This window comes from Schistocerca piceifrons, chromosome 3 (genome assembly GCF_021461385.2).
Source record: "Schistocerca piceifrons isolate TAMUIC-IGC-003096 chromosome 3, iqSchPice1.1, whole genome shotgun sequence".
Classification (NCBI taxonomy): Eukaryota; Metazoa; Arthropoda; class Insecta; order Orthoptera; family Acrididae; genus Schistocerca; species Schistocerca piceifrons.
In genome coordinates this window covers 610147286-610174946 of record NC_060140.1, presented here as the reverse complement: position 1 = coordinate 610174946, position 27661 = coordinate 610147286, and the positions used below count along the sequence as shown (strand labels likewise).

General features: G+C 38.8%; 1 protein-coding gene across 1 annotated transcript in view; it reads left to right on the top strand.

Annotated features, from left to right (window-relative positions):
• LOC124788892 overlaps positions 1-26948 on the top strand; it is a 123556-nt gene extending 96608 nt beyond the window's left edge. Inside the window, exons 9-15 of the mRNA XM_047256173.1 lie at positions 6187-6309; positions 6662-6799; positions 17451-17555; positions 19399-19551; positions 25513-25635; positions 25720-25821; positions 26607-26948. Coding sequence (XP_047112129.1) covers positions 6187-6309; positions 6662-6799; positions 17451-17555; positions 19399-19551; positions 25513-25635; positions 25720-25821; positions 26607-26735 — 873 coding nt within the window. The 3' untranslated portion in view covers positions 26736-26948. The remainder of the gene's footprint in view (positions 1-6186; positions 6310-6661; positions 6800-17450; positions 17556-19398; positions 19552-25512; positions 25636-25719; positions 25822-26606) is intronic.
• The last annotated feature ends 713 nt before the right edge of the window (positions 26949-27661 follow it).

Here is a 27661-nt window from a genome sequence, read left to right as displayed (position 1 = left end):
CTTTCTCTAAGTCTACAAATGCTAGAAATGTAGGTTTGCCTTTCCTTAATCTTTCTTCTAAGAGAAGTCATAAGGTCAGTATTGCCTCACGTGTTCCAGTGTTTCTACAGAATCCAAACTGATCTTCCCCAAGGTCGGCTTCTACTAGTTTTTCCATTCGTCTGTAAAGAATTCGTGTTAGTATTTTGCAGCTGTGGCTTATTAAACTGATAGTTCGGTAGTTTTCACATCTGTCAACACCTGCTTTCTTTGGGATTGGAATTATTATATTCTTCTTGAAGTCTGAGGGTATTTCACCTGTTTCATACATCTTGCTCACCAGATGGTAGAGTTTTGTCAGGACTGGCTCTCCCAAGGCCGTCAGTAGTTCCAATGGAATGTTGTCTACTCCCGGGGCCTTGTTACGACTCATGTCTTTCAGAGCTCTGTCAAACTCTTCACACAGTATCGTATCTCCCATTTCATCTTCATCTACGTCCTGTTCCATTTCAATAATATTGTTCTCAAGTACATCGCCCTTGTATAGACCCTCTATATACTCCTTCCACCTTTCTGCTTTCCCTTCTTTGCTTAGAACTGGGTTTCCATCTGAGCTCTTGATATTCATACAAGTCGTTCTCTTATCTCCAAAGGTCTCTTTAATTTTCCTGTAGGCAGTATCTATCTTACCCCTAGTGAGATAAGTCTCTACATCCTTACATTTGTCCTCTAGCCATCCCTGCTTAGCCATTTTGCACTTCCTGTCGATCTCATTTTTGAGACGTTTGTATTCCTTTTTGCCTGCTTCATTTACTGCATTTTTATATTTTCTCCTTTCATCAATTAAATTCAATATTTCTTCTGTTACCCAAGGATTTCTACTAGCCCTCGTCTTTTTACCTACTTGATCCTCTGCTGCCTTCACTACTTCATCCCTCAAAGCTACCCATTCTTCTTCTACTGTATTTCTTTCCCCCATTCCTGTCAATTGTTCCCTTATGCTCTCCCTGAAACTCTGTACAACCTCTGGTTCTTTCAGTTTATCCAGGTCCCATCTCCTTAACTTCCCACCTTTTCGCAGTTTCTTCAGTTTTAATCTACAGGTCATAACCAATAGATTGTGGTCAGAGTCCACATCTGCCCCTGGAAATGTCTTACAATTTAAAACCTGGTTCCTAAATCTCTGTCTTACCATTATATAATCTATCTGATACCTTTTAGTATCTCCAGGGGTCTTCCATGTATACAACCTTCTTTCATGGTTCTTAAACCAAGTGTTAGCTATGATTATGTTGTGCTCTGTGCAAAATTCTACCAGGCGGCTTCCTCTTTCATTTCTGTCCCCCAATCCATATTCACCTACTACGTTTCCTTCTCTCCCTTTTCCTACACTCGAATTCCAGTCACCCATGACTATTAAATTTTCGTCTCCCTTCACTATCTGAATAATTTCTTTTATTTCATCATACATTTCTTCAATTTCTTCATCATCTGCAGAGCTAGTTGGCATATAAACTTGTACTACTGTAGTAGGTGTGGGCTTTGTATCTATCTTGGCCACAATAATGCGCTCACTATGCTGTTTGTAGTAGCTTACCCGCATTCCTATTTTCCTATTCATTATTAAACCTACTCCTGCATTACCCCTATTTGATTTGGTGTTTATAACCCTGTAGTCACCTGACCAGAAGTCTTGTTCCTCCTGCCACCGAACTTCACTGATTCCCACTATATCTAACTTTAACCTATCCATTTCCCTTTTTAAATTTTCTAACCTACCTGCCCGATTAAGGGATCTGACATTCCACGCTCCGATCCGTAGAACGCCAGTTTTCTTTCTCCTGATAACGGCATCCTCTTGAGTAGTCCCCGCCCAGAGATCCAAATGGGGGACTATTTTACCTCCGGAATATTTTACCCAAGAGGACGCCATCATCATTTAATCATACAGTAAAGCTGCATGCCCTCTGGAAAAATTACGGCTGTAGTTTCCCCTTGCTTTCAGCCGTTCGCAGTACCAGCTCAGCAAGGCTGTTTTGGTTATTGTTACAAGGCCAGATCAGTCAATCATCCAGACTGTTGCCCTTGCAACTACTGAAAAGGCTGCTGCCCCTCTTCAGGAACCACACGTTTGTCTGGCCTCTCAACAGATACCCTTCCGTTGTGGTTGCACCTACGGTACGGCTATCTGTATTGCTGAGGCACGCAAGCCTCCCCACCAACGGCATGGTCCATGGTTCTTGGGGGGTCATTCCATAGAGGAATCTAAAATTGCTCTCAAACAAGTCATTCTTGCACTTTTCAGAAGTCCAAAATGATGTCGAGAGCCTGCAAACTTCGCACTGAATATCAAGTTTGTTAGCCAGTCCAGTCCTTGCAGATGTGTCCTCAGAGATGCTAATTTGCCCACCACAAACCTTACATGACACAGCATCTTGCAAAACTTGTCCTAACACACTCAAATCTAAAAGAACATAACCTAAACTATTTTGATCTTTACCAATAAATAAATCCTCATGGTCTCCAAGTTTCCTCTTCGAAGCACTAGTAGGTGTGTCCTTATCGAGGGTCTGTGAAAAATCTATTTCAGGATCAACACTGGATTCAGATTTTGTGATATGCTGATTTCCATGGAAATGTCGCTTCTTAAAACAACCCTTTCTTTTTGTCATGTTGAAAAGAGGTATAAGAGCATATAATAACACACCAAACCACTACGTTTTCAGTTCAAAACTTATGAAACATGACAACCACAAAGTAAATAAACAAAATGTATGTGCAATACCGCCATTTCTGTTTACACAGTGCATCCAACCTCCTAACACGAACATTAACATGGTTTCAAGGAATAAATAGCTGAAAACCACAGCCTTCTAGATTGAATAGTTGAAGAGATAGAGATACTTAGGCAAGTCAGTGCAGAACGACCGGATAATTTTACACACGCACTATTAACTTTGAAATGATAAAAACTACACTTCCAATTGGAATTTTTCGACAAATAATGCATCAAATTATTCAGGAGAGATCAAATATTAATAAGAGATAATAATCAAAAAATGTCACTTTTTGACCAATTCCACCATACGTACTCCCCTTAACATAAGTTTCCTTGCACATATTTTTTTTTTTTTTTTTTTTTTTTTTTTTCTAATAGGCCTATCTAAAATTCGTCTGTTGAGTAGAAGGAGTTGTCATTCATTCAGAAATTCTCTTAATTTGTAGCCATTTTGACTATTTTTCGACTGTGACTGTCTCAAGAAATATGTAAAGGTTTTTTTTTAAATTACTGCTAAACTTTGTCAACTGTTGTAGTACTTATTTATTTAGCAACGTGTTTCAAGGGTTAAACCTCATCTTCAGGCTAAAAGGCATTACAAAACAACTTTACAATAAGGTCAAACTGGTATTAAATAGTCTTTTCTTATATGCCAGAAGAACAAAGATGACCACAGCATATACAAAAAGACTGTGTAATATACGTATGACCTTATTTAAAAGTTGTTTTTGTTATGCCAAAGCCTGAAGATGAGGCTTAACCCTCAAAACGTGTTGCTAAATAAATAAGTAATACAATAGTTGACAAAGTTTGTGACTGGTAGCGGTAATTTAAAAAAAAAACTTTAAAAAATCCTTTATTTCTCTTAATTTGTTTTTAAATGTTGGTTGGCTATCTGTCAGGCTTTTAATGCTATTTGGAAAATGACCAATGATTTTTGTGGCAACATAATTTGCCCCTTTCTGTGCTAAAGTCAGATTTAACCCAGAACAGTGAAGATCATCCTTTCTTCTAGTGTTGTAGCTATGCATTTTGCTGTTATTTTTTTATTGGGATAGGTTATTAATAACAAATTTCATAAGTGAATATTTGTATTGTGAAGGAACTGTGAAAATCTCGAGTTCCTTAAATAAATGTCAGCAAGGTGATCTTGGTGGGCTGCAGCTATTACTCTCATTACATGCTTTTGTGTTATGAATACTTTTTCTCTTAATGATGAATTACCCCAAAATATGATGCCACATGAAAGCAGTGAATGAAAATAGGCATAGTAGGCTAATTCACTGATATGTTTGTCACAAAAATTTGAAATAAAGCTAATAGCATAAGTATCAGAACCTAGCCGTTTCAGCAGATCATTGATGTGTTTCTTCCAATTCAATTTCTCATCAATGTGTACACCCAGAAATTTTGAATATTCTGCCTTAGCAACAGACTTCTGTTCATAGTCTTTATTTATCTGTGGTGTTATGCCATTTACTGCACAGAATTGTATATATTGTGTTTTCTCAAAATTCAGTATGTCACTTAAGGATGCCAATTGAGACAGCTTCTACCAGAATCCAAATGTAATTTGTTTACTGGTCAAGTGTCATGAGCCAGTCAACAAAGTGGGAAACAGCATCCATGTCAACAGAAATTGTACACATATGAGAGGATGTCAGGGAAAAAGCAAATCCTGTCATAGAGTTGAGTTCTGAACATTTCCTATCACAGATACGCAAGGACTGTGCTGTTAAAATGCATCTTCAGGAATGCTCTGAAGGCAATAGACCACTTCAGATCTACAGATCTTCCATTGACAGTACCCACAATTATTATCAGTCATATCTGTGGATGATGTTCAGTGAATCCTAGACCATGACAGCTGATGTTCATTATGTATGGTAGTTGGGTGTAGTGGAATTGTTTCTCACAAAATGATACAAGTTTGAGAAATAGTAACCACACTACAGCACAGTTACCATGGTGCAAATACCACCATGAATGAAACAACATCTGTTACACAGTTGTCTCAAAGCTTACAACTGCCTCAGGAGTTGCCAATTCTGAACAAGCCCATTCAGGAACTTCAGAATAGTGGACCTCTATCTGTGGAACTGTGGACAAAGGCTGATTTATTGTGTAGTCAGTAACTCCATGGTTGGACCATGAATGGATGGAGGGATCTTCTCAGGTGAATCCTGCTTAATTTTGTGCAATAATTCTAATTGCACCTACATCTATAGCTACATACATACTCCATAAGCCACAATACTGTGCATGGCAGAGAACACCTTGTACCACTAGCAGTCATTTCCTTTTTGTTCCACTCTCAGATCAAGCAACATAAAAACAAATTTCTGTATGCCTCCACAAGACCCCTAACTTTTCTTATTTTGTATTCATGGTTATCTACATTGGTGGCAGTAGAATTGTACTGCAGCCAGCCACAAATGCTGGTTCTCTAAATTATCACAGTAGTGTTTTGCAAAAAGAATATGGTCTCCCCTCCAGGGATTCCCATTTGAGTTAATGAAGCATCTCTGTAAAATGCATGTTGATCAAACTTACTGGCAACAAACTAGCCGCACACCTCTGAATTGCTTCAGTGTCTTCCTTTAATCCAATCTGGCAGGAATCCCATACATTCAAGCAGTACTCAAGAATGGGTCATACCAGTGTTCTATATGTGGTCTCCTTCATAGATGAGCTACATTATTCTAAACTTATCCCAATAAACTGAAGTTGACTATTCACATTCTCTACTACTGACCTTACACATTCATTCCATTTCATCTAGAGGAAAATTGGTGGCTGATATAGTAATAGAAACATGATGAAAAGATACCAGGTAGTACTGGTGAGCTCCTGATGTAGGGAGACATTTTATCTAATGGCCTTATGGAGCTTCACATCTTCATTGGCGGACAGAGGATTACTGTTCAAGTCTGGAGTTTCGGATATAATGTACTGCAACTACAACTACAACTTTTCAGTTTTGTAGTTGGCTTATGCTGTTTAAATCCCAGTAACAGTACTGTCACATAGTTTTAAGCTTGATCATTTTATATACTGCTTGTAAGTTTCATATTCTCCATAAATATGTAAGCCTACAGCATGTATGTGTTTCTGTACGTGTCACTAAAAGTGATTTTTGTTTGGTTTATTTAACATGTAATGCAATATAATTAGTTTTGTAGATGTCATCAGTATTTGAAGTGTAGGTGCTTTACAAAAAATCTTCTGGGACATTTACTTGCCTCAGTGTGTGTGTGTGTGTGTGTGTGTGTGTGTGTGTGTAAAACTCAACACGATAAAGCACATTTTATTAGACTGTTTATCACAATAATTTAACAATATAAATGTGGAAAAACCAGCTTAATTGTCTCCCAGACTACCCATAAGACTGATTTCTTGCTTAACTGAAAATGTACCATATTTTTCAGGGAGCAGCTTCAATGCTGTTATCAAATCTTGAGAAGGAAAAGGAAATACTTCGCATTTTCCTTAGGGTTTCCCAAATGGAAAATGCTGTATTGAGACGCATGAATCTCAACTCTTTCTTAATGGTGAGTAACACATCATTCATTTTTATCTTTATTGATGGGTTGAAGTCTCTGGTGCAAAACACAATATGAACTTAAAAACTTATAGATTCTTCCAAACTGAAAAATTGAAATTTGTCACAAATGATCAGTACTGAGAAAATACATCAAAAGCCTTTACAAACATCATTTTGTGTGTTCTAATTATATGTCTGTGGCATATTAGTAGACTGCCAAGGTGTAAAATCAGCCAGAGAAAATTTTTCAGCTACTGGTAAATGTACCTGGTATTTGACTATGTTACTTAGACACAATTTTTGTTCATATGCCATTGTTTTCTACATGTTAAGGTACTTGTACTATCTCTTACTTTTAGGTACCAGTGCAGCGAGTTACCAAATATCCCCTGCTTTTGGCACGGCTATACAAATTGACTCCTGCACATCATGAGGGAAGAGAACTGCTCAAGCAAGCTCAGCACAAGATTGAGTTGCACCTTGAGCATATCAATTCAGTGAGTATACATACTGTTGTACTTGATATGACAATATCAATGAAAATAAAGAATGTATAAAAACATGTTTTTGTACTGATATAGCATGAGCTGTATCATCAGTCCACAGAAATTATCGAGTGTGCTAGTTAGTAATGATTTCAGAAGTAAGAATAGAGCTTTTGAGAAATCAGAACAGCTCAGGCATGACCAGACAGACGTTGTAATTACTTGAAACCATACCTTAACTGGATGGGGCTAATTGTGAGTACATAATGTACTACAATCCTTGGCTTCCCTTGATAGATTTTTAGTTGTTGTACCTCAGTACTCCCCCCCATGAACCATGGACCTTGCCGTTGGTGGGGAGGCTTGCGTGCCTCAGCGATACACATAGCTGTACCGTAGGTGCAACCACAACGGAGGGGTATCTGTTGAGAGGCCAGACAAACGTGTGGTTCCTGAAGAGGGGCAGCAGCCTTTTCAGTAGTTGCAAGGGCAACAGTCTGGATGACTGACTGATCTGGCCTTGTAACAATAACCAAAACGGCCTTGCTGTGCTGGTACTGCGAACGGCTGAAAGCAAGGGGAAACTACAGCCGTAATTTGTCCCGAGGGCATGCAGCTTTACTGTATGATTAAATGATGATGGCGTCCTCTTGGGTAAAATATTCCGGAGGTAAAATAGTCCCCCATTCGGATCTCCGGGCGGGGACTACTCAAGAGGATGTCGTTATCAGGAGAAAGAAAACTGGCATTCTACGGATCGGAGCGTGGAATGTCAGATCCCTTAATCGGGCAGGTAGGTTAGAAAATTTAAAAAGGGAAATGGATAGGTTGAAGTTAGATATAGTGGGAATTAGTGAAGTTCGGTGGCAGGAGGAACAAGACTTCTGGTCAGGTGACTACAGGGTTATAAACACCAAATCAAATAGGGGTAATGCAGGAGTAGGTTTAATAATGAATAGGAAAATAGGAATGCGGGTAAGCTACTACAAACAGCAAAGTGAACGCATTATTGCGGCCAAGATAGATACAAAGCCCACACCTACTACAGTAGTACAAGTTTATATGCCAACTAGCTCTGCAGATGACGAAGAAATTGAAGAAATGTATGATGAAATAAAAGAAATTATTCAGATTGTGAAGGGAGACGAAAATTTAATAGTCATGGGTGACTGAAATTCGAGTGTAGGAAAAGGGAGAGAAGGAAACATAGTAGGTGAATATGGATTGGGGGACAGAAATGAAAGAGGAAGCCGCCTGGTAGAATTTTGCACAGAGCACAACATAATCATAACTAACACTTGGTTTAAGAATCATGAAAGAAGGTTGTATACATGGAAGAACCCTGGAGATACTAAAAGGTATCAGATAGATTATATAATGGTAAGACAGAGATTTAGGAACCAGGTTTTAAATTGTAAGACATTTCCAGGGGCAGATGTGGACTCTGACCACAATCTATTGGTTATGACCTGTAGATTAAAACTGAAGAAACTGCAAAAAGGTGGGAATTTAAGGAGATGGGACCTGGATAAACTAAAAGAACCAGAGGTTGTACAGAGATTCAGGGAGAGCATAAGGGAGCAATTGACAGGAATGGGGGAAAGAAATACAGTAGAAGAAGAATGGATAGCTTTGAGGGATGAAGTAGTGAAGGCAGCAGAGGATCAAGTAGGTAAAAAGACGAGGGCTAGTAGAAATCCTTGGGTAACAGAAGAAATATTGAATTTAATTGATGAAAGGAGAAAATATAAAAATGCAGTAAGTGAAACAGGCAAAAAGGAATACAAACGTCTCAAAAATGAGATCGACAGGAAGTGCAAAATGGCTAAGCAGGGATGGCTAGAGGACAAATGTAAGGATGTAGAGGCCTATCTCACTAGGGGTAAGATAGATACCGCCTACAGGAAAATTAAAGAGACCTTTGGAGATAAGAGAACGACTTGTATGAATATCAAGAGCTCAGATGGAAACCCAGTTCTAAGCAAAGAAGGGAAAGCAGAAAGGTGGAAGGAGTATATAGAGGGTCTATACAAGGGCGATGTACTTGAGGACAATATTATGGAAATGGAAGAGAATGTAGATGAAGATGAAATGGGAGATACGATACTGCGTGAAGAGTTTGACAGAGCACTGAAAGACCTAAGTCGAAACAAGGCCCCCGGAGTAGACAATATTCCATTGGAACTACTGACGGCGGTGGGAGAGCCAATCCTGACAAAACTCTACCATCTGGTGAGCAAGATGTATGAAACAGGCGAAATACCCTCAGACTTCAAGAAGAATATAGTAATTCCAATCCCAAAGAAAGCAGGTGTTGACAGATGTGAAAATTACCGAACTATCAGCTTAATATGTCACAGCTGCAAAATACTAACACGAATTCTTTACAGACGAATGGAAAAACTAGTAGAAGCCAACCTCGGGGAAGATCAGTTTGGATTCCGTAGAAACACTGGAACACGTGAGGCAATACTGACCTTACGACTTATCTTAGAAGAAAGATTAAGGAAAGGCAAACCTACGTTTCTAGCATTTGTAGACTTAGATAAAGCTTTTGACAATGTTGACTGGAATACTCTCTTTCAAATTCTAAAGGTGGCAGGGGTAAAATACAGGGAGCGAAAGGCTATTTACAATTTGTACAGAAACCAGATGGCAGTTATAAGAGTCGAGGGACATGAAAGGGAAGCAGTGGTTGGGAAGGGAGTAAGACAGGGTTGTAGCCTCTCCCCGATGTTGTTCAATCTGTATATTGAGCAAGCAGTAAAGGAAACAAAAGAAAAATTCGGAGTAGGTATTAAAATTCATGGAGAAGAAGTAAGAACTTTGAGGTTCGCCGATGACATTGTAATTCTGTCAGAGACAGCAAAGGACTTGGAAGAGCAGTTGAATGGAATGGACAGTGTCTTGAAAGGAGGATATAAGATGAACATCAACAAAAGCAAAACAAGGATAATGGAATGTAGTCAAATTAAGTCGGGTGATGCTGAGGGAATTAGATTAGGAAATGAGGCACTTAAAGTAGTAAAGGAGTTTTGCTATTTGGGGAGCAAAATAACTGATGATGGTCGAAGTAGAGAGGATATAAAATGTAGGCTGGCAATGGCAAGGAAAGCGTTTCTGAAGAAGAGAAATTTGTTAAGATCCAGTATTGATTTAAGTGTCAGGAAGTCATTTCTGAAAGTATTCGTATGGAGTGTAGCCATGTATGGAAGTGAAACATGGACGATAAATAGTTTGGACAAGAAGAGAATAGAAGCTTTCGAAATGTGGTGCTACAGAAGAATGCAGAAGATTAGATGGGTAGATCACATGACTAATGAGGAAGTATTGAATAGGATTGGGGAGAAGAGAAGTTTGTGGCACAACTTGATCAGAAGAAGGGATCGGTTGGTAGGACATGTTCTGAGGCATCAAGGGATCACCAATTTAGTATTGGAGGGCAGCGTGGAGGGTAAAAATCGTAGAGGGAGACCAAGAGATGAATACACTAAGCAGATTCAGAAGGATGTAGGTTGCAGTAGGTACTGGGAGATGAAAAAGCTTGCACAGGATAGAGTAGCATGGAGAGCTGCATCAAACCAGTCTCAGGACTGAGGACCACAACAACAACAACAACCTCAGTACTCCACTGACTGACAATTACACTAGTCTTGTTTCTCCATCATATTTAGAAGGCAACTACTGCAATGTAAAACTTGAGCTTTTAGTTGTTGAAGAAATGTTAACAGGTGATAAAGTAAGCTGAATTCTTGTTCTTTGAACAGCCAGCAGCAAACATTCATTTCTGGAAAAAATGAATGGTTTATGCCAGAAACTCAAGATTAGTATGCTATGAATTACATAAAGTATGTGACATGTGAGAAAGTCAGTAATGGTTCTAAGTAAAGTTAGGAGGATACCATGAAAGTAATTTCATCACAGAATCAGAGCTTTGGCTATGAAACTGAAGCCTTGGAGACATATGAGCACAATGACTCCTAGCAAGAAATATTCAATGACTTTGCAAAAAATGCACATTAAATGGGGTAAAATTGGGAAAAATAACACTAATGAACTACATGCTTGTGGGAATTCCAGCTAGGAATGCTCATGGGAAGAAGCAGAACACCAGTAAAAGTGATTAGAACACACTACATTACTAAACACAGACATACAAATAAACACGTGTGCATGGTACAGCTGTTGACAACAAACTAGCTCATTCAAAGAAAGCTAAACTTAGTGCCAAAGAGTCTTGTTCTCTAATATTTTATATCATCAATGGTGAGGTCCCTATGGAGCACCCACCCCATCCAGCCTTCCCCCAGGAGCCTGAAGCAGAAGCAGGAGGTCACCGAAGGTTGCAGATGCTGACTTTTTTTTTCCACAGTTCTGCATGACCAAATATCCAATGGCTGGCTGCAGTGCAGTACACAGCTCCCCTTCTTAGGACAGGTGGCATGAGTAAAGGAGAGGGGAGGGGGGGGGAGTCATCAGGGATGACTTTAGTTGGATTGCTGGTCAGCACTGAGATTATGAAGTTGTAGTGGCAGAGTGCTCAGCTATGCTGAGCCATGGGGCTAGGATGGCAGTATTCTTACTTGCATGCTGTGTTGTTTCACTCTCCAGACTAAAGCTGGTAGCTCTGTAGTCATTGCTGGCTGTACCAGAAAGACAAAATCTGCCAGTAAATTGAACATCCTGTAAAATCTCTGCTGAAGAGGCATGGAGGTCTTCTTTGAACACAGAATGCACACCTAAAAGAAGCCAGGGTAAGTAAACTGTCCAGTGGCCCCACAACACATAAGTGCTGGTGTGACTGTTTGAGATCAGCATTCCACCAAACCATTGCTCTGTGGATGGTATACTGTGGTGCAGAAGCAATGGGTGCCACAAATATAGTTTGGAGAATAGAGCAGACTCAAAATTGGTGGCCTTGGTTGGTAGTGATGGATGACGGGCAGCCAGAATGTTATATACACAATTGTGCAAATTCCCTCGCTGTTGTTTACACCATTGTGTCTGGCAAGGGTGTTGCCGCAGTCCAGCAGGTGATGTGATTGATTGCAGAAAGAACACACTGTAAAGCTTCCTAATTTAGTAAGGGGCCGACTAGGTTGAGCTGTACACACTGCAATTGGTCTTTGGGTATTTTATATTGCATGTGTTTTGGCTGTACATGTTGACCAGTCTTGCTGCAATGGCAAGCTGTCCAGGTTTTTCGTCCAGAGTTTGCAGTCTCACTTCACATCTGGTCAGACAATTGGTCTGTAACAAGTTTAGCAGTGAGGTGTACACCTGAGTACGACAGTCCATGCAGTATATCGAAAATAGGCTTTGTCATAGTGAGTGAGTGAGACTAATGGGCAGAAGCAGTTCTGTGACAAGTCACACAAGAACTGTACGGAGGAATCAGGAATAGTGAACCACTCAAATCAAATAGTTATAGTGTCTTGTAGGGGATTGCAGATGTGTGAATCCTTCTGTTGGGCCTTGGTGCATTTGTTACACAAGTTGCCACAGAAAAACAGGAACATTTCCACAATCCAATAACACTAGAAGTGATGAAGGAAATAAATTGCATCCATAGTTATTGAAACCTTTCAACTTTGCCATTTACCAAACATTGATGGCATTTATCTTTTTTTTTTTTTTTTTTTTTTTTAATACGTCCCTAATATGGTGTCCTCTTCTAGAAATAAATCCGTGAAATCTGCTGTTGAGAATCCTCATTGACCACAGCAACATCTGAGCTGGGATACTGTGAATTGCATCTGTAATTCTCCGTTTTAACTCATCCCAGGTTTTTCAGCGAGTCGTGTAGACTTTGCTCTTGAGGTAACCCCACAAGAAAAAATCAAAACGGATAAATATGGCGATTTTGGGGGCCAGGGAATATTACCAGATTGTGAGATCACACGCTTGCCATACAGTTCTAGCACATATGCCATTGATTTCCGTGCAGTGTGTGATGTCGCTCCATCCTGTTGAAACCAGGCTTCTTGAATGTTTGGAAAATTGTTCAATGCAGGTGTAATGAAAGTTCGTAACATCTCCAAGTAATGATCGGCATTGACAGTTATTGTGGTTCCCTGTTCATCTGTGAAAAAATACAGTCCAATAATCCCATGTGATGAAACACCACACCACACCATACTGTCACTTTACTAGCGTGTAAAGGGTGCTCATGAACGTCATTAGGATTTGTGTTTGGTCAGTAACAGTTGTTCTGTTTATTCCCATAACCTATGAGATGGAAATGTGCCTCATCTGATATCCACAATTTGTTTAGAAATTCACTGTCATTGTTTATTTTTGTTATCATTTGTCTACAGAATCCTAATCGTAACTGGTAATCGTTGTCCTTCAGTTGTTGCACCATCTGTAGTTTGTACACTTGAGGCCAAATCCAGTCTCTTCAAAGTTATTAATCCAACATTTTATCACGTTTTGAAGGAATGGCATTATGTCATCATAAACTATAAAAACATTGAAACTCTCTCTGAGCCATACCAAACCACTATTGTTTTTATAAAAGATTTTTATGGCTAACACATGCTGTTGTCTGTTCCACAGATCCATGATTAGTGAAATGGCGGACTGTTAACTCACTAACTGTTATGAACCCACAGTGCTGCCACCTGCCCATGGCTGCCACTACTCATTTCAAACATTCCCATTATTCTGTGTCACACTGTAGTTGATGTCTGCTGATAGTGCATTGTTTGTGTACCTGAGATACTGAATATTGGTATCAAACTGTGCAACATAATCAAGATGGTGGAAATGGTGTAGAGAATGTGGAGAACAGTCCTTTGCTAGATTACGTATGCAATTTGTCAGTGGTCAGTAGTCCATGTAAATAGCGGGTGGTCTACCCTTGATGACTTCCTTAAAGTGTTGCACTGCCTAGTATACTGTAAGCAGCTCTCTACCATAAGCTGACCTCATATGATGAGACAAGGTTAACTACTGTGAGAAGAAGGGTAACAATAGTTGCTCGCCTGCAACTGTTGTTGGAGCACAGCTCCAATCGCAGTGCCAGTCGTGTCAGAGGTAACTGCCAAGAGAGCTACTGTTGCTGGATGGGCTGATATTGCAGTGCGTAATAAGCTGAGCTTAATTTGGTCAAATGTTTGAAGAATTTGAGGAGTCCAAGTGAGAGCCTACTTGAAGCATGTGTTTTTGCCACTTGGGGCAAGTGATGCCTGTAGAAATTAATCGTGGGCAGTTGTCTCCATAACTCATGATAAATCCTGTCCCATAGAAGCTGGTGGAAAGGTTCATGTGTTGAGTTGGAGGTTGAACCTCATTTCAACTAACAGAGTGACCCAGGAATGTTGCACTGGGCTATCAAAGTTGGCACTTGTTGTCGTTCATCACTACATTGAAATGTTCAAGGGTCTCAAAAATGAGTGTAATATGATCCTCATGTTCTTCCAGAAATGCTAAAAGAAAACTAAAATATCGTCCAATTATGCATAACAGCATGGAAATTTGAAGAGAATGTCATCAGTGAAGTGTTGACATGCTTGGCCTGCACTTTTCAAAACAAAAGGCATGAACAAAAATTCACAGAGCTCCAACAGTGTTATTATAACTGATTTGGATATGTCTTCAGTAGCTATGGGAATTTGCAGGCAAACATTTTATTGCCTAGAACACCAAACATGCTAAGGTATGAGAAAAGTCTTGGAACTTCGGTATCAAGTAACTATCAGGTACCATGCGAGCATTGAGGACCCAATAATCACATAATCTGTACATTCAATCTTTCTTGGAAACTAAGTGTATGGGTGAAGCCCACATATTATCAGAATGCCTGATTATACCAACTTGCAGTAATTTAGCTGCTCATAGTCAGCCTGATGCCAGTCTGCTTGCTTTGTGGCAGACCAGCAGACCTGGTATAGTATTGATTTTGTGCATGGTGTCATATCTAAGGCTTCTGTGTTTAAGGGTCACCTGTAATATCTGGGGAACATGGGGGCATACACGACAGATGCATGCACACTGTTTGAAAAGTTCACTATACTGACCAGTATTTGCGATAAGTCGTGTGGCATGTCCCAACTGTATGTGTGTGTGTTATCTGCTGGTGTCACCCTGGGTATTTGGAGATGGTGATTCCATTCCTGCTGTAAGTGCCACAGGTAAGAATGTGCAGAATCCAGTTCACGTCCTACCAAAAGTATTGTGATGTGCAATTCAAGATTCTCGTTGCACTGCCGGAGCCTCTCCTTTTCCACTTCTTCATATCTCATAATCACCTTTTGTATTACTGAGTCTAAAGTCCAATGGTCATTAAACAGTTGGAGATGGGAGTCATGTGTAGACTGAGGAAAGCTCTTTCAGAAAAGTCTGCTCTGGAAACGCCCATGGATGCGGTGATGGGAAGCTGGTACTATGGGGTACTGACCCTTCAATGTTGGTTTGCCTGAGTATACTTCATGTTAGGTCTTGGGAAAGATGAATTTGATGGCAAAAATCCATGCCGAAGGTTGATTCTCAAACATTTTCAACCCCAAACATGTACAACCAGAAATTGCCATGGGAATTTCTTGTGCAGATCAAGGTGCATAGTGTGCATGACAGTCCCAAAAAGTCTGATATGAGTGACATTAGCATTATGTAGATGTATATCAGGATCATTAATTCCATTGGTGGTTTCTCTCTGGGAACGGTGCTCACTTCTGAGCTAGTGTCAATCAGGAAGTATTGACTTGTTGAGTCATCCAACATGTACAGTCTCGTACTGTCACTCAGAAATGGAATACAACTAGTTTGGCTCATGTGTTATAACCACAGGTGACTTAAATGAGTACAGCATTCCAGAGAATCTATGACAGACCACATCTTTGCATCTGGGTGGTTGCACAGTGTGGAGCAGTTGCATGCCGTGCTGTTAAAGCAAGTATGAAACCAACACAGTCATTGTCACATTGACTCATGTCTGAGGAATGGCATTGTCAGCCATGGACATGGCCATCACAGGTGGCTGAAGGTCATGGCCCCCCTGGTGGAGGCTAGTGATGTTACACTCATGACTGTATGTAACTGCATGGGCTGCATCAACTGCTTGTGGCTGCGGGCAGTGTGTCATGCTTGGAATGTACTGGCAGAAACATTGTGGTCTGTCTCATCTATGTATTGTCATTGCTGTAGGAGAGCAGAAGGCCTGTCAGCCAGGACAAATTTGCATTCTATCATTTTGCTTTTGTGCAAGATCATTGCCAACTGTATCTGAGGTGGTAGTCTGAAAAGCCACAGCATGCAGTCTGGCACAAGAGTCAAATCGATTGATGTACAGAGATGTCTCCAAACTGGAGGTGTCCTGTTGCCCAATTTTTCCTCATAAATTACTTGTTCAAAAATGACTCTAAGCACTATGGGACTTAACATCTGAGGTCATCAGTACCCTAGACTTAAAACTACTTAAACCTAACTAACCTAAGGACATCACACACATCCATGCCTAAGACAGGATTCAAACCTGTGACCGTTTTAGCAGCACAGTTCCAGACTGAAGCTCCTAGAACCGCTCGACCACAGCGGGTGGCAAATTACTTGTTGCAGTTGGTGCTCTGGTCTCTTGGCAGGTCAATGGAGCAACGCTGCCTTCACAGTGTCAGAATTGCTGTCCACCAGAGATGCTTGTACAACATCGATGATGATGTGGGCTTGATCCCACATGTTGTGTGATAGGACTACAAGCCTAGGAGTATCGTTGAATATGCCATGGGTGTGTAGTATGAAGGTGATGGTCATGAATCATGTTTCTGGATGCTCCGGTTGAGAGTGTGGTGTTTAGGGTGAAAACTTGATTGTATATATGCTCCACTGAAATTTTGACATTGACCTCCTGGGACATGTGGTCTGAGAGCAACAGCAGATGGGATCCTTGGGACCACATCCAGCATGGATGGCAACCCAAGAATCTTCTTGTGTGACCCAACTGGCTGAAACCTGCATGAGGTTATGAACAGATTCGTCTGGCTTGTGCCTGACACGTATGGACCAGTAAAATCACATGAGGCTATCCTGTGTAGACCTGAAATAGTTGGTGGAATATTGTCTTGTGTTTTTGAAGAAAAATTGGACTAATTACCAGTATTGCCAAGGAGGTCAAAAGTCCTTACACATTGCATGTGCACATGTTCATCATTGTTGTAATTGATGGTAGAAGAGCACTTAGGTGTTTAACACGCAATGTAGGCTGATCCCGATGGTAAAAACATTATGCAAGTCACTGTGGGAGTCACCAATTGTCTTAAGTTGTTCATAAAAGTGGTATTCGTGGGACAGATCCATAGTTGAAGTGAACACAGTCTGATGAATTCACTTAATATGTTGAAGTAGCTGCTGCTGTTCATTGCGGGTTCATTGCTGTCAGAATTCCAGCTAGGAAGAAATGCCCGCAGCAAGAAACAGAAAAACAGTAAATGCAATTAACACATGCTGTATTACTAAACACAGAAATACACAGATATGTATGTGCATGACACAGTTTGTAAGATTCTCTGTAGCTCTGTACTTAATTTTCTCTTGTGAAAGCACAGTTAAGTCTTTAAACAAATGATCCCTTGGCTTTTTAAAAACTATTATGAACTAATAATCTTAAGAGGTAAGTTGCCATCAATAACAACATGATGATGTCTCATCATATTAATTTTCATTTCAGGAAGCAAAGGACATCAGCACCATGAAACTTTGGAGACGTATATCAATAATCAATGGGCGAAGATTAAGCAGTGAAAGTGACATGATTAATATTAAACTCAGAAAGGTAAGCATAGTGAAAACCATATCACAGTTATAAAACAAAAATGGTAATCTATTAAAGATACATGAAGACTGCTACTATTTCAAATAGAATAAATTAAATGGTTTGAACATACTGGCCCATATGAAAGAAGTACTCATGCAGTGAACAATACAGATCCTGTTATAACTACATGAACCTCCTGACAATCATGTAATACAAGTGCATATGTAGTATACTTAGTAAAGTGGGATACTTTTACAATACAATTTCATGTTCAGTTGGATCTATTAGCTTTATGGGATAACGTCCAAGTTGATTTCCAGAGTTTACTATGTAAACTTTAAAATGCACTGTCAGTGTTTATTCTTTGGCTGGACTTTTGTCATTCTTAATAAAAGACAGAGATTGTAATTTTTTTACTCACCTTTTCTTCATGCCATGTAAATTATATGTGATGAATGCAGATCTTATGCGGGTACTCTTTTGTTATCAGATGTAATTGGAGAAACATCTGTGGCCCACCAAAATCTAAATTTTATGGATGTTCGAATCTCTGTTAGCAGACAAAAGGCTAGTTTTCAGTGTATCTAATCAATCAAATGGATGATGATCAGCAATGTTGTTATTTTACTTCTGCTGGTATGGAGAATAAGACAACTAAGAATGACAAAAAATAAAAATGTGTTATCTGATGAGTAGTTTTTCAATATCTGTATAAAAAATAATTGTAAAGACATTAGCAACTGAGATATTTTCATATTAAATAACAGATGTACATGCCATATGCTCTCTGATTGTTTGCCCCAAAATAATGTCTGGATATGCAGACTAGATTTCTGTTGCTTACTGAAGTAACATTCCCATACATCGAAGAAGAGTGGCAAGAAAATATTTGGCTACATTTGTTTAATTTGTGCTTTCATGCCATATAGGTATGCAGTTCAACTGCTGACTGATAGTGTAATCACATAGCAGATTATTGATTACCAGGTTTTGTGTGCAATAACATGTTTCACTAAGAAAGTAAGTTGCCATGCAGTACTGTATCTACTCTGAGTATTTATGTAATCCTTTATTTTTTTCTTACTTGAGAAATATAGTTAATTTACTTCCTCTGTTACTCTCGTTATCAGCCCCTAAACTGTAGGCATCTCTTGTAGACTCTCGATTTTAAAAATTGTCATTGCTTTATAGCTCCTCTTATTTCTTATGTGACTGCATTTGTAAAAATATTAAAAAATACTTTTGTTCAGAGTATTCATTTTGTCGTAAAATTTCACCAAACATGTCTAAAGATGGAATACAGAGAAATGTATGCCCTTGACAAAGATCTGAAATACTCCCTTGCTCCCGTCAGGATCATCAGTTCTGAAAAACTTGTCATTTCTATGCTGTTTTACCCATGTGTTTTCTATTCCTCCTCCACCTTTGTAACTCATAGTAAATTTGCTTGTTGTTTACTTCTTGACACCTATTAGTATGATGTTCATATCATCTTCCAGTAATAACTGCTATAGTTATAGTTTTTGCTTACAGCTTAGAAAATTTTAATTGTTTAGTTTCTCATTCAGACTGTATTAAAAGTTTTCAAACAGTGTTATCACTTACACTAGTATGAAAATGTTACAGTAATTTTTATAGACAGAGTTGTTCCTATCTTCTCTATAGCAGCAGCATGTCAGTGAGAGAAATTTGCGGTTAAATTCTCATCAGTTTCCAAAAGCATGTAAAATACAGTAAAATTGCATGCTCCTAGGTAGTTGAAATGATCAGTGGCACTTTTTAATTATACTTGGATTTTTTCCAGTTCATCTTTTGTGCCTCAATTCAGAGTTCTCATAACAAATATTTCTGTGTTTTCTAGATGGCTCTTGAAGTGTTGGAGTGGAACCATGAAGAAGCAACATTTTCCATGGAAGGAAAGCTTTTATACACAAATCCTACAGACAATAATTGGAGAAAAGGCCGAACAATCAAACTGAATCCTATCAATGCTCTTCTAGTTACCAAAGGAAAGGTAATTAGAGGATAGTGTTTTTATCTAAAAAATACTTGTAGTAGTAGTTTACAAAACCACACTACACTAATATAATTTATATGAATGTACAGTTGCATATAATGCATCATTACTTGTGCCAATTTGCTGCCCATGTGTACTTAGCATCTCACCTACCATCTTACGATACACATTATGATAACAGTGTTAAATATCTTGACATCTTCACAGCATACTGAACCACCCAACATTTCAAGATTGTGACCAGTTGCCGTCTATTTCCATACACAATATTTCAACTGGGCACTTGCCAATCATCTCAAACTGAGTCCCATGAAGATGGCTGGCAGGTGCACAGTTAAAATATGTGCTAGAAAGTAGATGATAAACACCACTTCAAAATTTGTATCTTTTTTAATAGAACGGTCATAACACTATTCCATGACCCTGTAACTATGGACACATTTTCCTTGATTTTGGTGGCAGATATATTACTACTAGGGACACACAGGTCATTTTCTCTTCGCTTACCCACTACATTGGTACTACACTATTTGTATATAGGACTGGAGAGTTGAGGGCAGGATTAAATGTAAATGCACTATTGCTGTTGAGATCACAAGCTTATGTATTTGTGTTAACTTGAATTTATCTGTGTTATGGTCTTATTTTTCGGCACGGGATGTCCATGAGAGATGGAAATTGCCCTGCTTTATCGGCACTGTTTTTCCATTTTACTTCAGCAGCAGAATTCACCTGTTTATCTTCAATTCCTAGCCATCTTTCAGATGTTCCCCACAGAACTGTGTTGAAATAATTACTGCTCATGTTGTATATAAATGACCTGGCAGATAATATTACCAGTAACATTAGCCTTTTTGCTGATGATGGTGTTATCTATAATGAAGTACTACTGAAGAAAAGCTTTACTAGTATCCAGCTGATTTTTTTTTAAGATTCTGAGTGGTGCAAAGATCGGCAACTGCTTTATATGTTCAGAAATTTAGAAATTGTGGGTTTCACAAAACACAGAGCACAAGTATCTTGTGAATACAATATGTATGAGTCACAACTGCCAGTCATGTCATATTCATATAAATACTGAATGTAATAGTTTGTGGGGAAACAAAATGTTCTCATGGTATACAAAAACTTTGTTAACATAGGGCTTCATGATTCACAAATGCAGATGTGTTAGTGAGCCTTTGGAGTTTCATGCATTATGTAGCACTGACTTCTAAATGATCACATCACTCAGATAAGCACCACCTTTATCAGAGCACTCAAATGTAGATGAGCTATGAAGCTGCTACACAAAATGTTCTCCAGTACGGCAACAGGAATACCATCAACTTTTCTACAGGTGTTGGCCTCCAGTGCTTGGAGGTTTTCAGGGTGGCTTTCACACACTCTGGACTTAAGACAAAGAGGAATACATCAGGAGCCATCAGACTGTGGGAGCCACATCAACAAAACAGGAGCCATCAGACCGTGGAAGCCACATCAATAAAACAGCAGATGAGACATCTAGGAAACTGTTCAAGCAATTTGTCCGTTGACAGATGGGCAGTGTGTGCTGTTGCACCGTACTGTTGATGCCACATGATTCTGCAGGGATGCTGCTGTTGTGCAGGGGTGACAAAATTCTGAATGATAGACACATGTCACTCAGAAGTCACAGTAATTTTGGGCTGTGTAACACCTCTTTGTGGACTTGCTGTACATTCCCAGTGTCCCAAAAATGGCAGTCTGCTTCTCAACTGCTCCTGACAATATGAAGTGGGACTCATCAGTCATCATCAAGGTCTCAACAATTCCTAAATTATCAGCCCATATTTCCAAAAATGTGTCACAAAACCAAATCTTGCAAGTGGGTTTTAAGTGTTGCACTACCTGTGGCTTTACAAGCCATGCTTGCAAATTTAGGTGTAAAGTGTATCATACACTGCCATAGCTGCCACATCTGTAATCTGTGGTGGAGTGTTCAGTGAGGACTTATTTGAACTGGTGCCTATTCATGGTCAAGGTACTCCCATGTCCTCAAATTTCAGGACTGTCCAGGAGAGTTGCTACAATGCACTGACCCATACATGCATCACATAGCTCACCAATGACGTTTGGCATGGCCATCCGGAATGACTTACGATGGTTTAATCTGCAGAAACATCATTACTATTGACTTTGTTTCAATGTAAAACTCAAACACATGGACAGAGTCTTGCACACTCAAAGTGTCCATTATAACTGAATTTCCCACTCCCTTGCTTATAACTGAATTTCCCACTCCCTATTGAAATAAATAATATATCCATGTTCCTCAGTCCAGTAAGCCCAACAGAGCTCCTAAATACCATTAATTCACTGAAGAGTAAGTATTCAACTGGTATTGATGATATCCAGATTATATTATAAAAATAACAGCAAGACAAATACTTTCACCTTTATTGGACATATGCAATTCATCCTTATCATGTGGTGTCTTCCCTCAGCAACTGAAAATGGCAAAAGTAATACACCTATATAAAAAAGGTGATCATCAATGTATGGGTAACTATAGGCCTGTGTCCCTATTGTCAGGGTTTTTGGAAATTATTGAAAAAGTGTTCCTTTCAAAACTAATTACACTCTTCGACAAGAATAATATTATTTCTGGATGTCAACATGGCTTCAGACCACAGAGATAAATTGAAACTGCCACTTTCAATCTGATAAACCATGTCTTAAATGCAGTGGACAACCACAAAAATATCTCTGGTTTATTGTTGGACCTAACAAAAGCTTTTGATTTGATTGATCATTCTATACTCCTGAGGAAGCTCGAATGGTATGATGTAAGAGTTGTGCCAAATCAGTGGATTAAATCATATTTGGAATATCGCTCTCAGGTAACTGAAATTAAGTACACGGAAGGAAATGAACTCCAGGTACTCCTTTCAGAACCATGTGGACTAAGTCATGGTGTTCCACAGGGCTCCATTTTAGGTCCCTTTCTTTTTTTGGTCTACATTAATGATTTCCCATCACACATTGGGGATTCTGAACCAGTACTATTTGCAGATGACACCAGTCTATTGATTGAAGGGAATAATGAAGAAAATCTTACTGCATCTGCAAAAAGATATTACAAAAGGAGTGTCTGAATGGTTTTCCAGAAACAGGCTAATAGTTAATCCCCAAAAAACAGTACTCATGAATTTCCACACTGATCAAAATAAAAATCCGGCACAACCTGTAATACGTATAGGTAGCCAAAACATTAGTGCTGTAAATGAAACTAAATTTCTTGGGATTCATATCCAGGAAAATCTGAAATGGAACACTCATATCACAGCCCTAAATTCAAAACTAGCAAAATTGAGCTCTGTGGTAAGAATTCTCTGCAACAGTGCTAGTGCAGAAACAGTTAGGGCTGTATACTTTGCTCGTGTACATTCAATACTGAAGTACGGTATCACTTTCTGGGGAAATGTACATCCAGTCATAACAGTTTTCAGGAAACAAAAGGCAATTATAAGAATAATGAAACAAGTGAGCAGCGGAAAGTCATGCAAACCTTTCTTTAAAGATCCTACCCCTTCCCTGCATTTATATACTGGAAATAGTCATGCATGTCAAAAAAAGCATACTGAGAAAAGAAAACCTTTTTCCTCAAAACAAAACTGACCATGATTACAGTACCAGGTCAGACAATGACATACATGCTAATCATTGTAACACCACATTATGCCAAAAATGTGTATATTATGCCAAAAAGGTGTACATCATGCAGGAACAAAACTTTGCAACAGATTACCAAGACATATGAAATCTCTTACTGAACTACAAAGCTTTAAAAAGTCTGTAACATCCTACCTTCTGAAAAACTGCTACTATTCAATCTCTCAGTATCTTATGCAAGAAAAAAATGTAATTTGTATCTTTCATTGTAGAAATAAGTTATAAAAATACAATATTTCAAAAATTTGTAATTATTAACTGTATAGATCCAATTTGTCATAAAAATTTATAAAATATATGTTTGACATTTGAAAATCCAATAGCTTAAAAGGTTTTTCTGTCCAATATCCTGTGTACAATATATGTACTTAAAAAGAGATTTATCTGGACAAATAAATAAATAAATAAATAAATCCGGCTAGCATGTCACTGGCTACCGTTGCATGCGCCCACAGTCACAACTGCCAACTGAAAAGGGACATTCTTTCTCATTCACCCTGTATGATTATGAAAGTAGACTTTTCTTTTGAATCAGGTGCAATAATAAAATTTTGATTTATGTTGAATTTGCAATGTTAGTCTTTTAAGATATAGTGTGAGAGATGTAATTCACACATCAAAAGAAATTTTGCATCACCTTGGTTCCAAGAGTTCCGGAACCTGTACAGAAAATTGGAAAAGAGATTAACATAAACATCATTTCTGCCCTTTTTATTGCTCATGAAAACCACACATTGCATGTTGTACCACCACACAATGAGACCTTTAGAGGTGGTGGTCCAGATTGCTGTACACACCGTTACCTCTAATACCCAGCAGCACATCCTCTTGCATTGAGGCATGCCTGTATTCGTCATAGCATGCTATCCACAAGTTCATCAAGGAACTGTTGGTCCAGATTGTCCCACTCATCAATGGCGATTCGGCGTGGATCCCTCAGAGTGGTTGGTGGCTCACGTTGCCCATAAACAGCCCTTTTCAATCTATCCCACGCATTTTTGATAGGGTTCATGTCTGGTCTGGAGAACATGCTGACCACTCTAGTCAAGCAACGTCATTATCCTGAAGGAAGTCATTCACAATACGTGCACGATGGGGGCGCAAATTGTCATCCATGAAGACAAATGCCTTGCCAACATTCTGCCAATATGGTTGCACTACCGGTCGGAGGATGGCAGTCACATATTGTACAGCCATTACGCTGTCTTCTGGGACCACCAGCGGCGTATGTTGGCCCCACGTAATGCCACCCCAAAACATCAGGGAATCGGGTTTCCTCCAAACACATCTCCAACGATTGTCTGGTTGAAGGCAAATGCAACACTCAGCTGAGTGAGGCATGTCATCGACAGTTCCTGTCTCTCTGTATCCGCTTCATGTCTAAACGACGTCACTTTGGTTCACTCTGAGATGCCTGGACACTTCCCTTGGAATGACTGGAAATGATTGGCTCCCAGACCCTCTCCGTCTAATAGGCGCTGCTCATGCATGGTTGTTTACATCTTTGGGCGGTTTAGTGACATCTCTGAACAGTCAAAGGGACTATGTCTGTGACACAATATCCACAGTCAACATCTATCTTCAGGAGTTCTGGGAACCGGGGTGATGCAAAACTTTTTTTATGCGTGTATTGAACACATTGAATGATGTGTGGCTGCCTGTAGTCACAGCTGGTGCCTCTGCTGCATCGCCACTAGCCTGATGACTTCAATATACACCGTTTCCCGCAATTTAAAAAAAAATTCCACAGTTATACTGAAATATTAAACCTCACACTTTACTGAACAATGACTGCGTATAGTATATAATTTGTTTGATGTAACTGCATAATGTCATGACAAGTTATTTTTGTCAGAGGTGTCCAGCCTTTTAGCTTACCTGTACCACATCCAAAGATGAGTATTTCTGGGCTGCACATAATATACTACCTTGATACTACAATAACCACTGGGGGAAGAACAGGATGGGCCAGTGAGAGAATAGCATTGTGCAGTTCATATTGTAAATATTCAATTTAGCATAACTTACTATGACAGAACCATTTTTTTTAAATTTCTTTTACTGATCATGTTATATGGAGGCTCACTTCTTGGACATCCTTCATTTATATTATTTGTATCATCCTAATAAGAACAGCATTTTGTAAACCAAAGATACTGTTCCATACTGCCTTTCCTGAATCTTAACATGAATTATTGTAAAATTGCTTTCCTTGCCAAAGGTAACATCTGAATCTTAACCGTTTTATATGCATTTGTGTTGCAGCTGTCTGAGGAATATCAAATTGAGCCGCCTGATGATTTATTGATGTTTCCCCGCAAGACTGGGGTTCGTGAAGCTACCTTGTTACTTGTCAGAGAAAAGAGTGGCAGATATTCATTATTAAGGGTGAGTCAACTGTTTCACAGAAAAATTAATAAATATTTTATATCTTCTAGTTCAAGCTCTAAAACAGTCTTTCTCTTTTGGCAGGATCCCCTGTTCCTTGACAAGTGCATAGTATGTTGTGAGACTGATTGGGAAGACTACTTTGAAGTGCAAGAATTGGCATCTAAGGAAACCTATATTTTCAAGGCAAGTAACTTCGTCCACTACCATGTATTTCATTTGACAAAATTTCATATTGAATGTGACTGTATAAAAAATGGTTCCACAGAAAAATGTTTCATCGGGGCATTTCACTGTAAGAAGTAAGGATCACTTACCGCTAAATAACTTAAAGGAAGTTTTTTTCCTCTGTAGCCCATTCTTTTTTAAAATAAGCTTATTACTAAATAATGAAATAAAGTGTAACTTCTGGCCCTTTTATTTCACAATAAAAATTGTTATCTTTATATTATGTTACATTCCACACATCAGTTCAGGAAAAAAAGTAACATGTGAAGGCGTTTCTAATACAAGTTACACACAACTGTAGTAGGTACAAGCATGCCTGTAACTATCACAGATGTGAAATCCATATGTGAAATTGAAAGAGTGGATCCTTCCAGCAACTACTGTGTACCAATACACATAACACATTAGAATCCATTAGCATGGCATGAATAACAATTTAAAATACGTTGTGCTCTATGGAACAGTGACATATGGACTTCACATCTGTGATAGTTGTGCCCATAGTTACAATGGCTGTGTGAAATTCTTACTAGAGATGCCATGTTTTTTTCTCTTAGTGATGTGTGGAATGTAACAGTACACCAGCATTTATTGTGATGTAGTTTGATAGATTAGCTAATAGCTAAATAATTAAGTAAAACAACAGCCTCCTCAGGAAAATGACATACTTTAGAAATTTGTAATGTCTGTAGACCAGCTGATGAAAATTTATTGATAAATAATTTATTTTTCTTACTCCCCAGGGTGAGGATGGGGAAAGAACAAAGACATGGTACAGGACACTACAATGCCATGCCCAAGGGCTTGGCTCCTGGAGACGAAGGAGAAATGCCCTGGCTAACATCATAAATGGAATGGTTGCACGGGACTAGGTGCAACAACAGTCAACACTGTCTGCTGTGATATTTGGCACCGGTTTTCAGAAATGAAATGCCGTTATGGGATTTTTTTTCTGTGCTGTTAATGCATATGTATTCCTTCCTATCTTATAAATAGACAAATAACTTGTTGTAAGCTACTTTCCACTTTTCTGAAAAATGATGTACAAAGCATGTAAGTTACATATGTATAGATGAGTACAATGAAAATAAATTTATAATATTAAAAATATCTTTCACTTTTACGCTTTATCTACATAGTTTAGTTTGAAGCCTTTTTTTAATCTGCGGAGAGAACTGTCCATTTCTCTAGACTAAATGTTAGATATCTGCAAATAAATTCCCCCCATTCTTTGCCCAACGAAACTATTTTAAAAGAAAAGCTGCCCCCAAATTGATATGTGCCATTTAAAGCATTCCAGTAGTCAACAAAAATATTTGTGAAAATAGACAGTAATATGATCCCAGCTAACAATAAAGGTCTGCAAATTGACATGATTTCAAACTGTAAGTATGTCTAATGAGATACGTAGCATTTCACACATTGATACACAGCAAACAATCCAAACAAGTAAAAAATATAACTGCTAAAATTAAATCTGGGTGTAAAAGGTAATAAATCAGGGGTAATCAAAGCACAAAATAGGATAGCATGTGGTAACAGTAATGCTCAGTAGTAAAGAAAAAAAAGGAGTTATTGACTGACTCAACTAAAGTATGTAATCCCACAGTGATTCCACTGCATTTTACATAACCAAAATTTTAAAAAGAGAAAAATCTGCTCACAAATTGGTAGAAGCAGAATTCAACATAAAAAACATGTACAAAACCTGGAAAGAAGAGATGAAAGGCCACAACAGAAATCAAACTTTTTATAAGATTTCACAAAGTCATCCATACCTAAAACCAAAAGACATAAA